This window comes from Lynx canadensis, chromosome X (genome assembly GCF_007474595.2).
Source record: "Lynx canadensis isolate LIC74 chromosome X, mLynCan4.pri.v2, whole genome shotgun sequence".
In the NCBI taxonomy this organism is placed as follows: domain Eukaryota; kingdom Metazoa; phylum Chordata; class Mammalia; order Carnivora; family Felidae; genus Lynx; species Lynx canadensis.
The window spans coordinates 85,394,795-85,410,422 of record NC_044321.2 but is presented as its reverse complement, the minus strand read 5'-3'; the positions used below and the strand labels follow the sequence as shown (position 1 = coordinate 85,410,422).

At 50.3% G+C, this 15,628-nt stretch overlaps 1 protein-coding gene across 1 annotated transcript in view; it reads right to left on the bottom strand.

The window, feature by feature from the left end:
• Positions 1-1,680: 1,680 nt before the first annotated feature.
• Positions 1,681-15,628, bottom strand: part of FRMPD3 (FERM and PDZ domain containing 3) — a 124,631-nt gene continuing 110,683 nt past the window's right edge. The window contains exons 14-15 of the mRNA XM_032592070.1: positions 7,079-7,900; positions 1,681-5,480 (exon numbers count right to left, since the gene is read on the bottom strand). Of these exons, the coding sequence (XP_032447961.1) occupies positions 2,467-5,480; positions 7,079-7,900 (3,836 nt within the window). The 3' untranslated portion in view covers positions 1,681-2,466. The remainder of the gene's footprint in view (positions 5,481-7,078; positions 7,901-15,628) is intronic.

The following is a 15,628-nucleotide window of genomic DNA, read 5'->3' as shown; positions in this document are numbered from 1 at the left end:
GTAACTCTCTGAAAAGCCGGAGAGGCCAGCCCTGGTTAGGGTCCTGTTGCTCCTACCCTTTTGAAACACCTCCACCCCTCCGATAAATTGCCAGTGGGCATCACAACGGATTCACAACAATAATAAGGCGGTCAAGCTACACTCTGAGGCAACTGGACACATTTCAGAGGAAGAGGCCCCATTTCCCAGTTCCACCCTGAGAGCTGGCCAGAAACCCTTCTGTCTGTTCCTTAACTCCCAGGCATACTCCCAGGTGTACTATGCACAGAGTGCACTGTGTTTCTGCGCCCCCCCAACCCCGCCCCCTGCCTCCTTCATCTCTGAGGTCATGGCCAGGGTCAAGAGAAAGGAGTACACAGTATTTCAATTCTAGTGACCACCGACAGGAGGCTTCTAAGCAAGGTCCTAAGCTCTCATCGCTCACTGGGGCTCAGGTAGAAGGGAGCAGAAGCTAGAGAGAGCTCTCGGTGGGTGGGGGTGCGCCACCAACAAGGAATTCAATGACACAAGGACACCCACAAAGAGGCACTGCAAAGACGTAGTGGGATAGTAAGATGAATAGATTTAATCATTCTTGTTTGAAAAACAAGACATAAATTAGTATATATATATATAATTTATATATTTTATGTAGTATATATACTATATACAGACATTAGAAAATGTGTCCTCTCCATGAGGCTGAGGGAGAGGTGAAGGATGGCGGTGAAATGACACAGGCAGGGCCTGAGTGGCAAAGGTGCAGGATCAAGAAGTTGGGAGAAGAGGAAGACCATGACAGCACTCAGGCTTGCAGTGGTCACGGAGGGAAAGGGGTTCCCCACTGGCTGTATCTCTGGCCCATTAAACAACTTGGTCCTGTGGGAGGAAAAACAAGGAAGGGGGGTGCTGGCTCCTGCAGAAGGAGCTCCCCTAATCCTTGCCAGGAGAAATTACCACTCGGTGGTGGGGGGGGGAGGGGGCTTTATTGCGCTGGGCAGGGGTTAAGCACAGTGTACATCTTTATAAAACTCACGTAAGAATGAGAGATTTCACACCGACCTCTCACGTAACGATGAAAGAGAGGCAGACACAGGGCACGAGCGTGTGGCAAACGGGAGGTATGGAGAGGTGGACAAGAAGCAATCTATACAGAAGAAACATTGGCTTTCTTTGTTCCCTACAGGGGGACCTTTGGTAGGGACTCCGTGTCTTCACTCCCAGGAAGGTTGTGGGGGAGGGGGCGGTGGGTGGCGCCAGCAGTAGATGTGTGTCAAGGAGGATGCTAAACAGTGTGAATTCCCTTCCAGATGACTCCGGAGAGACAGAGAGAGAGATAGAGAGAGAGACAGACAGAGAGACAGAGAGAGAGAGAGAGAGAGAGAGAGAGAGAGAGAGAGGTGCAGGACTGCACCGGGTAAGGCGCTCAGCTTCTTTTCTTAGAGAGACAAATCCACAGGGTCAATACACAGCCAAAAGCATATACTCGGGATTAACATATCACGCTAGCTTCCAGAAGTTTAAGATATAGTCATCGACACCCCCCCACCCCTCCCCCCACCCCCCCCTCCCCCCACCCCCCCCCATCCCCAATCGGTAGCTAAGTCAAACTCCTAAGGACAGTCCGTCTGGTAGATGTTGAGAGAGGAACCGCACGCCTGCGGCAACAGCCTCTGCGCTGGGCCGGGCTGGGCCGGGCGGGCTCTGAGGCCTGTGCTGGGTCTCCCCAGGGCAGACATTTTCACCAGGTACCTTACCCAGAACAAGTGGGGTGAACCCAGATGCTTGCTCCCTAGTGGACTGAGCCACCCTGCCCATTAGTGAGGGACAGGGCACTTTGGGGATGGCTGGTGTGGAGCTACTGGGCCTGGGGGCGAGGGCTCCCAAGCCTGCCAGCCTCTTGGGCTGGCTACAAACAGCCCGCATAGCTGTTTTCTGCAGACCTGCCACCTGGGCACAGGCCCTCTAGGGTGGCTTCTGCCGAGTGAGTGTGAGCCCAGGGTGGGCGGGCACATCTGGGCCGAGTGCCCTTTCCCCTCCGCTGGGTGCTGTGCCCTGGTGCTACTGCCACTGCTCCCCAGAGGGGAGCAGACGCCAGGAGGAGCTCAAGGCCTGTGGGCCTGCCTGCTTCAGGCCCTGGCTCCCTGGGGCCCCAAAATGGAGCAGGAAGGTGAGCCTGATGTCACCTGTCAGCCCTAAAGAAGAGATAAAATACAGCTCTGCGGCAGGCAGGCATAGTGACAAGGGGCCTTGGCCCTCACAGTGACGACCAGAGGCCAGGGAAAGGGTGAGGATACCCAGGATGGCGGCTGCCCGGAGCCCTCAGGGACAGCCTCAATCCGGGGAGTTTCCGCTCCCCAAAGACTGAAGGCTCTCAGACCCTGACTGGCCCAGCAGACACATACACTCACCACAAGATGCAAAGACCACAAAGCTTAAACCTGGGGCTGTGGTTGGGGAAAGGAGGGGCAGGCCTGGGCGGATGCCCTACTTGATAAGGGTTTTTAAGGAGCGGGTGAATGTGCTCATAACAGTCGCTGACGTTGGGGAGCCCGGTGGGTGCCCTGTGGCCGCCCCTATAGCTGCTGCCTGCTGCTGCTGCTGCTGCTGCTGCTGTTGCTGCTGCTGCTGCTGCTGCTGCTGGTTAAGGTTCCGGGTGGTGGACTCCTCAGCGGCACGCAGTAGGAAGGTGTAGTTCCTCACTACCTCTTCGACCTTGGCCAGCAGCTCTTGGCGCTGGGCCTCGGAGCGCACGATGAACACCAGCCGCACAAAGGTCTCGATGAGGCTGCTCAGCACCTGGAAGCTGCCCGTGATGGCTGCCAGCATGTGGGTCGGGCTCTTGTCCACGTTGGCCACGCGGCGGCAGGAGGCCCGGAGCTCCTTGAACTTGAGAGCCAGCTCGAGCTTGTACTCAGAGATCTGAGAGACGTAGGGCTTAGGGGCGCGGGCCTCAGGGCTGGCCACGCACTGCCGCAGGACCGTTAGCAGCTCGTTGGTGTCCAGTCGGGCAGCCAGGAAACCATCAGGCAGGCCATAGGCATGGGCCCGCAGGGCATTGATCTTGGCCAGGCTCCCCTCAAAGGTGGACACCCGGAGGTCAATCTCTTGGGTGTGGGCGGCCTCGGGGCTGCTGCTGCTGCAGGTGGCGGCATCTAGCACCTGCAGGGTCCTGCTCACCACGGGCACCACCTGCTCGTCCAGCTTCATGCCAGGCAGAATCTTCATTGGGATGGAGTAGGAGAGCTCGTCCTTGCCGTCACTGGCATCATCTGCCATATCGCACTTGCGGTAATAGAAGCAGTAGCGGATAGAGCAGCACTTGCTGCCCTCACTGTCCTCGTCCAGATCGGCAGGCTTCCGGTACACCTCTTCTGGCAGCGAGAACACTGCCATCTGTCTGGGGCCTTTGGTCTCAGGGGCGACCTGGACGTATGAGGGGTCTCCCAGGGTCGGTGACTCCAGTGACTTGTTTTTGGGACCCAGGCCTAAGGGGAGGCCTGCCTCTACCTCCTTGGCTTCCCTGGGCAGCATGCCCAGGGGTGGGTGTGGATAGATGTCCGAGGTCAGAGAGGCCCTGTCACCCTGGTCCAGTTCACTGATACTGTAGCGGCGCATCAGTTTCCTGTAGTTGGGAGCTCCCAGGCACTCACCCCCCGAGGCACACGTGGTCAGGCAGGACACACCACTCTCGGGGTCCGATCGGCACTCTTGGGATTCCAGGCTGGTGGAGCGGATGCGCCCGACAGTGGTGGGGCTGCTGAGGCTCAGGCCTGGGCCAGCCTCTGGCTGCCTCTGGGTCGGGGTGACCCTGTCCCTCTCCCTCCCCCGGAGGCCGGGCACTGGCGTCTGGGGGGCCTGGGGCCGACCCCCCCGGCAGATGCGCTTGCAGTCACAGCTGCGCCTCTGCTCACGGGACATGCCAGGCCCCTGCTGCACTGGGCTGCTGCGCAGCTGGCAGCTGCAGCGGCCTGGGGCTGGGGGTTGCAGGTACTCGGTGCCTGGCAGCTCCCCCTGGCTCGGCGGCTTTAGGAGTTCCTCGAGGAACTCTAGCTCATACTGCTTCACCTTCTGCAGTTGGGCCTGCCGCTCGTCAGTCTCCTTCTTCTGGCGAGTCGGAAAGGTGGCAGAGAATAAACTGCGGAGCCGGAAGGGCCCTCGGGATGATTTGGGCTTTGCGGGGCCCTCGGGGGCTGAGTGGGCTCCATCCAGGGTTGTTTCGAGCTTCCTGGAGGGCATGGTGCTCACCTGCCGGCTGGCAGCCTGGGGCCTCAGTGGGCTCTGGCCTCGAGGGTGGCAGCTGGGGCTCTGGCCTCGGGACTGGCTGCTGGGGCTGTGGCCTCGCGGCTGGCAGCTGGGGCTCTGTAGAGCCATGGCATAGCCGGCTCGGGGCACCAGGCTGGTCTCCTCAATCTTGCTGCTTTGGGGCATGCTCTCCAGCTGCCCCTTCTCCCCCTGGCTGGAGACGGTGCCCAGCTTGTGCAGGGCAGGCTTAGCACCCTCGGGCCCCGCCTTGCCTGCCACCTCCCCTATGCATGGGTTGCTCAGTGACTCTCGACTCGCTCGGGAAAGGTAGCTTTTAGGCGGGACACTCTGAACAGGCAGCCTGTCCTCTTGTGGGGAGAGATGCAGGCTGTCACCCCGGCTGCCTGCAGGCACCCTGGAGCCAGAGGAGACCTCTGGGCTCAGCTGCTGCTGGGAATTCCGTGACGTCTCTGGAGCACTGGGGCTCATTTTGAACTTCAGATTCTTACTGGCACTACCGCTCATCATGCTAACTTCTGGCCTCCCCATGCTGGCCTCCAGCCTTCTCTCCCCACTGCTGGGAGGGTTCCCCAGGGCCCCGCCAGGGGCAGGGAGGCTCTTAGTGTGAACCACCTGCTGTAGGGCAGCTGAGATGATAGCTGGGGTCACGCTGCCCTTTGGGTCGAGGATAAGCTTGGGGCTCAACCTGACTTCTTTGGGAAGATTCTCCCTTAGCTCAGAGACTTGCTCGTCACTGAGGGATGGCGTGGCAGCCCTCAGTGACATCTCCAGGCCTGCCCTAGTGTGGCCAGGCCCTTTGTCTTCAGGAACTGGGGACAGCAGGCTCAGATTCTTCTGCTCACCAAGCTGTGGGGACAATGTTGGGTGCACTGCCAGGGTGTAGGTTCGCTCTCGCTGTGGTTGCGACTCCACCTGGGGCAGCTTCCTCCGAGCGCCAGGGGGGCCCGGACTCTGGCCTGTCACCACTGGCTGCAGGGATGCGTTGGGATCGGGGCGCCCGAGAGAGTAAGGTGCCGTGAGTACAGCCTGCGCTGAACAGCTCTGGATCCGGAAGGGCAGGTCCTTGCGAGCCAGGAGGCTATCCTTGTTGAGGTGCTGGGCCAGGAAGTAGGTGGTGTTCTGGTGCTGCTTCATGGCCGACATCATCTCCGACATGTCTGTGAGCTCCGAAGAGTTGGTTTCATGGCCTGAGTCCAGCGATGATTCAGGGGTGATTGTGGCCAGCACAATCAGACCTGGAGGGACAGGGAGAGGGCTTGCTGCACTTAGTCCAATCGAGTCCTTTTTCCAGTCATATGTAGAAAGTCTGTGGGGGCCAAGGGCAGCCAGCAGCATCTCAAGCTGGGGAAAGCCAGTCAGACCTGGGGGAGGTGGCAGGGGGCAGGGAGGAGGCAGTGGGGGGACGGTACTGGGCCAAGGGTGGGAGGAGTAGAGAGGAGGGGCAAAGGGAGGCAAGCTGGGAGAGAGCTTATGAAGGGCCGGAATCCGAAAAAGCAACAAAAGGGGCACGGAGAATATCTGCTGGGCAGTCTAAAGGCAAATTAACATGCACATCACATGCAGAACAACATGCTAATCGTCACTATTTTTAGATTCAATAGCTAGGAAATGTTTGTTAATTGTCCTGAAGAGGGCTGGCAAAGTCACGTCCCTCTCTATCTGGCCCTCGTCATTTGGCCAGGCCTTGCAGCTGAGGCCCTTTGGCCTGCACTTGTCCTCTCTGGTGACCACAGGGGCTAGTCTAGGAGCAGTGAGGGCTTGGATCACCAGACTCAGGAGCCAAGAGACATGCTGGCCCCCGGGGGGGGCTAAACACATGGGGGCTGCCAACACCAAGGATGATGCCCTTACATACAGAAAAGGTAGGGGTTGGTACTCTCCCTGGTCAGCCAGGCTGCCTTTGACCCCAATCTCTTCGTCTTCTCTGTGCACACCTCACCTGCTTCACATGCCTTCTCTTGTGCCTTATTCCTCCCTGGGCCTTTTCTGTCGCTGTGGCATTTACCTGTTTTTTATTTTTTTGAAGGTGTGTGTGTATGGAGGTGTGCATTGTGAATATGGGTGCATGTCTGACATGCATGCTGGTCTACAAGACGCATTGTACGTGTGTCCATAAGAAGGACTGGCATGCGTGTCGCATGGCTCTCCCACCAAATAATTGCTAATAACAGCTACTACTTATGGATTGATGCTTATATGCTAGGCAGTGCTTTGCACGAATGATCTCATTTAATGCCCACAACGAACCCTACATGATATGGCTGTTGTTACCAAGCCCATTTGAAATGACAAAAGTGAGGCTCAGAGAGGGTAACGTGCCTTGCCGAAGGTCACACTGAAAGTGAGTGAAGAAGCCAGAACTTGGGTGCATCTGACTGGGAGTTCATGCTCTTAGGCAAGATCAAGACCTCAGCCCTGAGGAGTGATGGCTCCTGGCTCCCCTGATCCCGGGTCACTAGGTGATTAGTTGGTCATTTTGTTTTTCTTCCAGTCATGTGTGAGGGAACTATCTTCTAGATCTCTCACAATTTTGCTCTGATCCTCTATCCTGGCCTGGCTCCGTAGCTATCACGGCTCCAATCCCTGGGGTCATCTGCAAGACATTTCCAGAGATGGAATGGTGAGAGCCAGAGCTCTAGCTGGAGCTGAGCAGCTGGCCCCTGACACAGCATTGTTGATCACCTGACCCTATCTGTGCTACCTCTGGCCATCCACTGCCCTGGCACACCACGATGACTTTATCCTCTGCTTGGGAAGAAGCAATATCACCTGCTGGCCCTGCTTGGTCAGGAGAAGGAAAGGGAGGCAAGAGGGAGGAGGAACGGGCTATTACCTGCAGTCTGTGGGGGTGGGGGGTGTGGTCCATCCTCTGAGGCTGCCAGGGCTTCCAGAGCCTGCAGAGTGGACACCAGGGCATCATCTAGCTCCTGGGCATGATCTCGGACCGTCCGGGTTTGCACGCTGTCAATCAGTGTCACTGGAATCTCATCGTACAGGAGCCCACGCAGGTGGCGTCCTTGCTCCTGGCTCTGGACTGCCCGGCGCTTGGGGTCATCCTCATCAGAACTGTTGTCTCTGAAACCAGGAGGTGGGGCAGCAATGGCAGGCAACAGCAAAGTGCTCTCATCTTCCTCCTCCTCTTCCTCCTCGCTCCCGGGGGGTGGAAGGGACATCAAGTCTACCATATTGTCACGAGAGGAGCCAGGCCTCCCACCTTTGGGAGGGCCCAGCTGCTCCTGGAGTTTGGCTTTGCAAGAGTCACAGTAGAAATTCAGGGCTTCAGCCCCAAGGGAATTGTCCAAGGTGTAGGACCGGGCCCTGCTGGCACAAGGCTCATGGTCTAGGCTGGCGGCATCAAAGTCATCAGGGATTACTTCGTAACCTTGGCCAGAGCTTTTGGATGTGGGGTCAGACTTGGTCCGGGGCCTGCTCTCCTCAAAGAAAATTAAGTTCTTATTGACATCCATCCGGCTTTCCTGCTCCTTCCTTTGTTCCCGCATGTGGAGGTAGCAAAAGCTGACAAGCTCAGAGTCGGCAGGTGGGGGCGTGCAGCGGCTCGACTTCCTGGGGCTGGTGCCCACGCTGCCCACATAACTACTCTCCTTTTTCCCCAGGTGGCCCCCAGTGACAGGGCGGTGGGCGCTGTGCATGTAATCTAAACCCAGAAAGAGAATCAACAGATGAGCCGTGGTGCTGAGGACGGTGGCTGAGCTCCCTTGGTGTTTTTTGGTGCGCAACTGGATGGCAGGTAGTGACAGAGAGCATTACTTGGCTGCTAGACATTTGGGAAAGGGGCGGCCACATTGCTGCCGCCCCTGAGAGTAGAGTGAGTAGAATCGAATGGCCTGGGCTGCTAACAGCCCCATCGCCTCTGAAATGGAAACTGGCATGGGGTGACCGGGGAAGGGCTGAGCACCTTGGTATCTGGGTCCTGCTGGACTCTTATTTAATATGGGTATGTCTGGTCTGAAAGTCAGCTGTAACTGTACTTAAAGAAGTGTAATTTGTTTTATGTCCCTCCCCCTAGAAGTGTCTCTGCCCCCGTCCCCACCTTTCCCAGAGCCTTTCCACCCCTTCCTCCCCCGTGCCCCTGCCAACCCAGTGTTCTGTTCCTCCTGTGTTATGTTGGATCTCTTCTAGCAGGAAGGAAATACATCTGACAAGTTACTACTGCCTTAGTGGGAAGATGCAGAACTGGCCCTTACACAATGCCTGAAATTTGCATTTCAAAGAGGACTGTCAAGGAAGGACCCAAAAAGAATAAAGCTCTACTAGTAGCGTTCTGGGGCATCTCTGAACGTGTGAAGTATTTGGGAAATATGTGGGGATGTGCGTCTGTGGGAGCAGGGTGGGGGGAGCATTCTTACAATTCCTCCAAACACATTACTTCTCTGTATTCACGCAGGGCCAGCCTGCTTGCTACACATACGTGGGGTAAAATGTTCTAGTCAACAGCTTTTAATGATGGTAGGTGTGCACATCCGAGAATTATCCATGGCGAATGCTTTCTCTCTAAATGGCTTCTTTCTCTCAGACTGTTTTGGGGGCCCTTCCCCATGTTATCTGTGAGAATGTACTCAGACAATGCCAATTCATTTTGTCATCGGCAGATAGAGAGGCAAATGGCAAGCAAGCACTAACTTTGGATAAAATTATCACATACGATTCCATTTAATCCTCACAGCAAGCCAGCAAGGCAGGTGCTGTCACTATCCCCAGTTTATAGAGCAAGAAACTGATCCATTTGGTTATGTGACTTATCCAAGGTCACCTGAGTCCTAAATGCGGCCTGGATTTGAGCCCAGGTCTGCGGGACTAAACAGCCCATGGTTTTAAGCATTGCCCTATCCTTCATTGTGGTGGTTGAGATGCTAGAAAACAAACCTTCAAAATGCCTTTCCATTTCCAGTTTGACAGGGTCAGTGCGTCAGTGTTGCTGTTTACTAGAGTTCACAACCATCACAAAAGCGTGGTGCTGCCTTCTCCCAACAGAGCCCCAAAACACATGAAGCGAAACCTGACTGAATCGAAATGAGAAATTCAACAGCAATAACTGGACACTTCAATACCTCACCTTCAATAATGAGTAGAACAACTAAACAGAAGATCGACAAGGAAGTAATGGACCCGGAAAACTATAAACTAAGTAGACATAGCAAAAAAAAAAAATCTATAGAACATGCCACCTAACAACAGCAGAATATACATTCTTCTCAAGTGCACCTGGAACATTCTCTAAGACAGGCCATATGTTAGGTCACAAAATAAGCCTCAATAAATTTAAAAGAAAGGAAATCATACAAAGTATGTGTTGGGGGGGCACAATGGAATTAGAAATCAATAATAGAATGCACTTTGGGAAACTCACAAATATGTGGACATTAAATAAAACATCCCTAAATAAACAATGGGTCAAAGAAGAAATCACAAGGTAAATTGGAAACTATTTTGAGATGAATGAAAATGAAGATACAACATACCCAAACTTATGGGATCTAGCTGAATTACTGTTTAGAGACACATTTATAGTTATAAACACATACATTAAAAAGGAAGAGATTTCACATCCATGGCCTAACCTTCCACCTTAAGAAACTTGCAAATGAGAAACAAACCAAACCCAAAGCAAGCAGAAGGAAAGAAACAGTAAAGTTTAGAGGACAGAAAAACAATTGTGAAAATCGATGAAACTAAAAGTTGGTTCTTTGAAAAGATCAATAAAATTGACAAATATTTAGCTGTAGAGACCAAGCAAAAAAAGAGAAGATTCAAATTACTAAAATCAGGAATAAGAGGACCATCACTGCTGATTCTACAGATAAAGACTTAATTATAAAAGAATATTTTAAGTAAGCTTATACCAAAAACATTAGATAACCTAAATGAAATGGACAAATACCTAGAAATATATGATCAAAACTGACTCAGGAAGACAGGAAACCAGAATAGACCAATAACAAGAAAAGAAATTGAGTTAGTAATTAAAAGTATCCACCCTAGGGCACCTGGGTGGCTCAGTCAGTTAAGTGTCTGACTCCTGATTTCAGCTCAGGTTATGATCTCACAGTTCCATGAGTTTGAGCTCCATATGGGCTCTGTGCTGACAGCCCAGAGCCTGCTTGATATTCTCCCTCTTTCTCTGCCCCTCTTCTGCTCATACTCTCTCTCGAAATAAATAAATTAAACTTGAAAACAAGGTATTCATCCCACCCCTACTAAAAATAAAACTCAGGCCCAAATGGCTTCACTGGCAAATTTTCCCAAATGCTCAAAGAATTTCTACAAATTCTTCAAAACCCTTCCAACACACACACACACACACACACACACACACACACACACACACAGAAGAGGGGGGAACACTTCACAACTCATTCTATAACATCAATATTACCCTGGTATCAAAACCAGACAAAACATCACAAGAAAACTACAGAGCAATATTTTTTGTAAATACAGATACAAAGTTCCTCAACAAAATACTAGCAATCTGAATCCAGCAACATATAAAAAGCATTATACACCATGACAAAATGGGATTTATTGCACGAATTCAAGGTTGGTTTAACATCCAAAAATCAATTAATGTGATACATCATGTTAATAGAATAGAGGACAAAAACTAGATGATCATCTCAATAGACTCAGAAAAATAATTTGGCAAAAGCTACCACCCTTTCATGAGAAAACTCAAAAAGCTAGAAATAAAAGGGAACTTCCTCAACATGATAAAGATTATCTATGAAAAACCCATGGCAAACATCATACCTGGTGGTAAAACACTGAAAGCTTTCCCCCTAACATCATAAAAAGTCCAGGACTTCTGTTTTAACCCTTCTATTCAACACTGTACTAGAAGGCTTAGCCAGGATAATTAGACAATAAAATGAAATATGAGGCATCCAGATCAGAAAGGAAAAGTAAAACTATCTCTATATGCAGATGACATGATCTTCTGTAGGAAAAATCCCAAGGAATCCACAAATTATTAGAGCTAATAAGCTCAGCAAGGTTGCATGATAAAGGACAGAACAAAAATTAACTGTATTGTTATATAGTAGCAATGAACAATCTGGTAATGAAATTAGGAAACAATTCTATTTATAACAGCACCAAAAAGAATAAAATAGGTATAAATTTAACAAAAGAAGTGCAAGACTTGTACAATGGAAACTGCAAACATTTCTGAAAGAAAACAAAGAAGGTTTAAATAAATTAAAAGACAGTCTATATTCATGGATTGGAAGACTCAATATTGTCAACATGAAAGTACTTCCCAAACTGATCTACAAATTCAACACAGCCCCTTATAAGAATCCCAATGGACTTTTTGTAGTAATTGACAAGGTAATTCAAAAGTTCATATGGAATCACAAAGGACACGGAATAACTAAAACAATCTTAAGAAAGAACAAGGTAGGCAGACCCACACTTCCTGATTTCAAAACTTAATACAAAGCAATGGTAATCAAGACAGTGTGGTACTGACTTAAGAATAAACACGTAGATCAATGGAATAGAATTGTGAGTCTAGAAATAAACCCTCATGTTTATGGTCAAATAGCCCAATTTAAAAATGAGCAAATGATGTGAATAGATAGCTCATGAAAGAAGATATACAAATGGCTAATAAATACATGAAAAGATGTTCAACACCATCAGCTATGATGATGCAAATCAAAACCATGAGATACCTTTTCACATCCACTACAATGGATATAAAAAAAAAAGATGGACAATAACAAATGTTGGTGAGGATATGGTGAAATTGTATCCGTCAACACCGTGGATGGTAATGTAAAATGGTGCAGTCCTTTTGGGAAACACTTTGGCAGTTTCTCAAAGTTAAACATAGAGTTACCATTTGACAAGCAATTCCACTCCTAGTTGTGTGCCAAAGAGAAACAAGAACATATGCCTCCATAAAAACTCATGCATAAAGGTTTATAACATTATTATTCATAATAGCCACAATGAAGGAAACCCAAATGCCCACCAACTGATGAATGGATACACATAATGTGGTCTATCTGCACAATGGAATATTTGGCTGTAAAAAGAAACAAGTACTGATATATGCTACAACACAGATGACCCTTGAAAACATTATGCTAAATGAAAAAAGCAAACCACATGAAGACTATATATTGTAGGATTCTTTTTATCCAAAATGTCCATGATAGGCAAAGCTATAGACCCAGAAAAACAGTTCATGCATGGCTGCTTAAGGCTGGGTGGTGATTAGGAAGGGACTAGGGGATGAGTGTTACAGGTACAGAGTTTGTTTTAGGAGGGGTCAAAAGTTCTAAAATTAAATTGTGGCAATGGGTACAAAGCCCTGTAAGTATATTAAACATACTCAAAAACACTGAGTTGTGAAGTTTAAATGGGTGAATTTTCTGGCTTGGAAATTATTTCTCAATGAAGCTGTTTATATTCTTTAAAAAAAAAGCACAGTGCTGGGCACAAAGTGAACTCTCAATTGTTATAAAAAGAGCCAAAAATATGCTCTGTGCTTAAAAGAAATTTGTGAGTCTTCTCTCACATACTCCTGTCAAATCTCTACTGAGTTAGGTACTGTTATCTTCAGGTTGCAGATGAAGAAACAGACTCCGTTTATGGAATTTGTTCATGGCCACACAGCTAAGATATAGCAGAGCGGGGGGCTAGAACCCAAGTCTCTATACCTTCAGGTTCTAAGCCCTTTCTGATTTCCATAGACCATGTTGCCCCTTTAAATATAGAGTCAATGTAATTATGTTGAGTGGGTTCAATTCAGGCCCTAGTGGCTGTATCCAGGGAACTCTGGATCGGCTGGGGGAATAATATGTAATGACCCTCTGAGCCTTGGTGAAGAAGCGCTCTAGGGCAGTGCTAAGCCACTAGCATGAAGTAGCAGTTCAGGTGGTTTCTACTCTCAGGCACTGTCCACAGGTCCTGGCCATGCACCAGGTGCTAACTTCCTATGAGCCAGCTGAACAGTCAGCATAGCCAGCCTGGCAATAAGCTGACATCAGAGGTGGCTCCCAGGGGCATGTCCAATAAGCAGGTGGTGGCTCCTCTCTGACAAAGGCTGTAGGTCTAACACATCTCCCAACACCAGGCTGACAACGACTGTGATTTCCAGATCCAAGGAGCAGCACAGGGCCATGCGGAGGAGAAAATATGTCTGGAAAAGCCCAGACCTCCTCCAGACAGAAGGTTAGAAATGCAAGCAGAGCCAGGTGCGCTTGGCTGATGGCTAGAACAGCATGCCTCTCAGATTGCAAATCTGCTGTAAATTGCTCATCAGCTTTCCCCAAGGGGGATGTCCTAGTCTAGCTCTCTGTACTCAGCCACTCAGAAGATTGACTTTTAAAAAAATGCTTGCAAAGTACAGGATGGTGATCCAACTGGAGCTATGTTAAAAAATATATGCAGTGTGTATACACACATACACATACACACAAATATATGCAGTGTGTGTATACGCATGCATACATGCATAGAGTCAGTGCAACACTGAGTCAACCAGCTTTGACTGTCCTTTCTCCACTGTACTACCTTTGCACCTTTGTCAAAAAGCACTTATCTATATATGTATGGGTCTGTTTCAGAACATTTACTATACCAGACCACACTGCTTTCTAACCATGGGGGAAAAATCTATGACTGTGGCTCCAACGGGGGCCCCGAAGCCTTATTTTCCTGCATTTCCCCATGATACGGGGGAGCTCAAGGCTGGAGAGAGATGGTTGCCTCTGGATCTCCCAACGGCCCAATACAGGTGAGAACTGGCATTTGCCTGAGACTTTCTCTAAGCTGTGTCTTTAAGCCCAGGTGCTGTTCTGTTGTGGCTGTGGAGTTTCCTCTATGTAAATCCAAAGGCACTTACTGTATTGATAATATCAGTTTAATCATCCGTCTGTATTCCCCCCACTAGACTGTAAGCTCTGTGAGGGCAAGGACCTGGTATATAATGAGTAACTGAGAAATAGTCTTTGGATGAATGAGTGAAATACGTACTTTGGGGAAACTACTGATAAAGCCCAAGAGGTAATCCCTTCCCTTCCATGTCCCCATGTTCCTTTTTTTCTGGGCCTCCAAGTGAGAGGTGATGCTTTCTCTTTCGAGTTGCTGGTTAAACAAGCATCCTTTAAGCCTATCCAGCAGTGGGCCAAGAATATAGATCTGGACAGAGAGATCAGGCCCTTAGTGGGCTGGGGCTTTGGCCCTGAGGAAAAAGTCCAGATGAGGCTGGCAAGGGTGTCTGTTTCCTATAGCCCTTTGCTAAATGACAACTGGGCACTGGGGCTTCTTTTCTGGGGTGAAAGTGAGGGCCCATGGAGGAAACATATCTCAACGTTGTACCAGGAACTGATGGCCTGGCACTGTAACCTGGGTGGAGGGCTCCCCAGTGTGCCCTCACAGTCCCCCCTTTCCCTTTCTTGGGGCCATGGGGTCAGATGCGCACACCAGCCCTCTACAAGCAGAGTACTTGGTGGTTGTCATCAATCCAGCACGTAACAGTTCAAAAGGCCAAGTACTGGGCCCAGGCATGGACCCACACCCCTGGGGAGGTGAAGCAGTACAAACAAGGGAATACTATGGTGGTCCATCCAGCTCCTGCATGGTGAAAGGCACTGTGCTAGAGGTAGCTGAGCCGCCATCATGCTGCAGGCCACAAGGGGGATGCTCAGGAATCAGGGAGGGGCTCTAAAGCCATGCCTAGCACTTGTAGAAGCCTTCTTTCCAGGCTGCAACACCTTCCAGAGAATCCAATGAAATTGATTGGCCTTTGGCAAAGCCACAGGGATGCATCCCAGGGTATGTTCAGTGAGACTGAGGGGGGAACAGGAACCCTGCGCCCTCGCTTGGTGCCACTATCCCTGTGGAAAGAGAAATACTGAAGGACAGCGTTGGCTGATGGGGTGACAGAACCCTCTGGAAGGCAGGTGGGACTACAGAGTCATCTCTGGGGCCTTCTGAAAGTTGATCCCCCAAAGGGCCCCTTCTTCTGCCTTCCCTTCTCCCTCTCTCTCCCCCTAACCAGCTCAGCCAAAGGTATAATTTACTTGGGAGTGATGCCAGGTGACATGGACAACGCTAACACTGGTTTTGCCATCACTTGGCCATCCACAGGCTTGGTGATACATATAGCTGTCCACTTCGGAGCTATTCTCCCTGGGGACATGCTGCAACATGGCCTCCTGGCTCCTTCTTATTCCTAGTCAGTCCCTTTGCTTCTCCATGTGGAGCCTCCTTCTATGCCTTGGGGTCACCCATCCTTTCCCCAGTCTATGTTTGGGGGATTGCCTTCTAAGTCCCGTGGATGATGTTATAAGATGTCAACAAGGGCTTGTCATGATGTTTGCGAGGAAGAAATGATGAGGTGACATGGTGT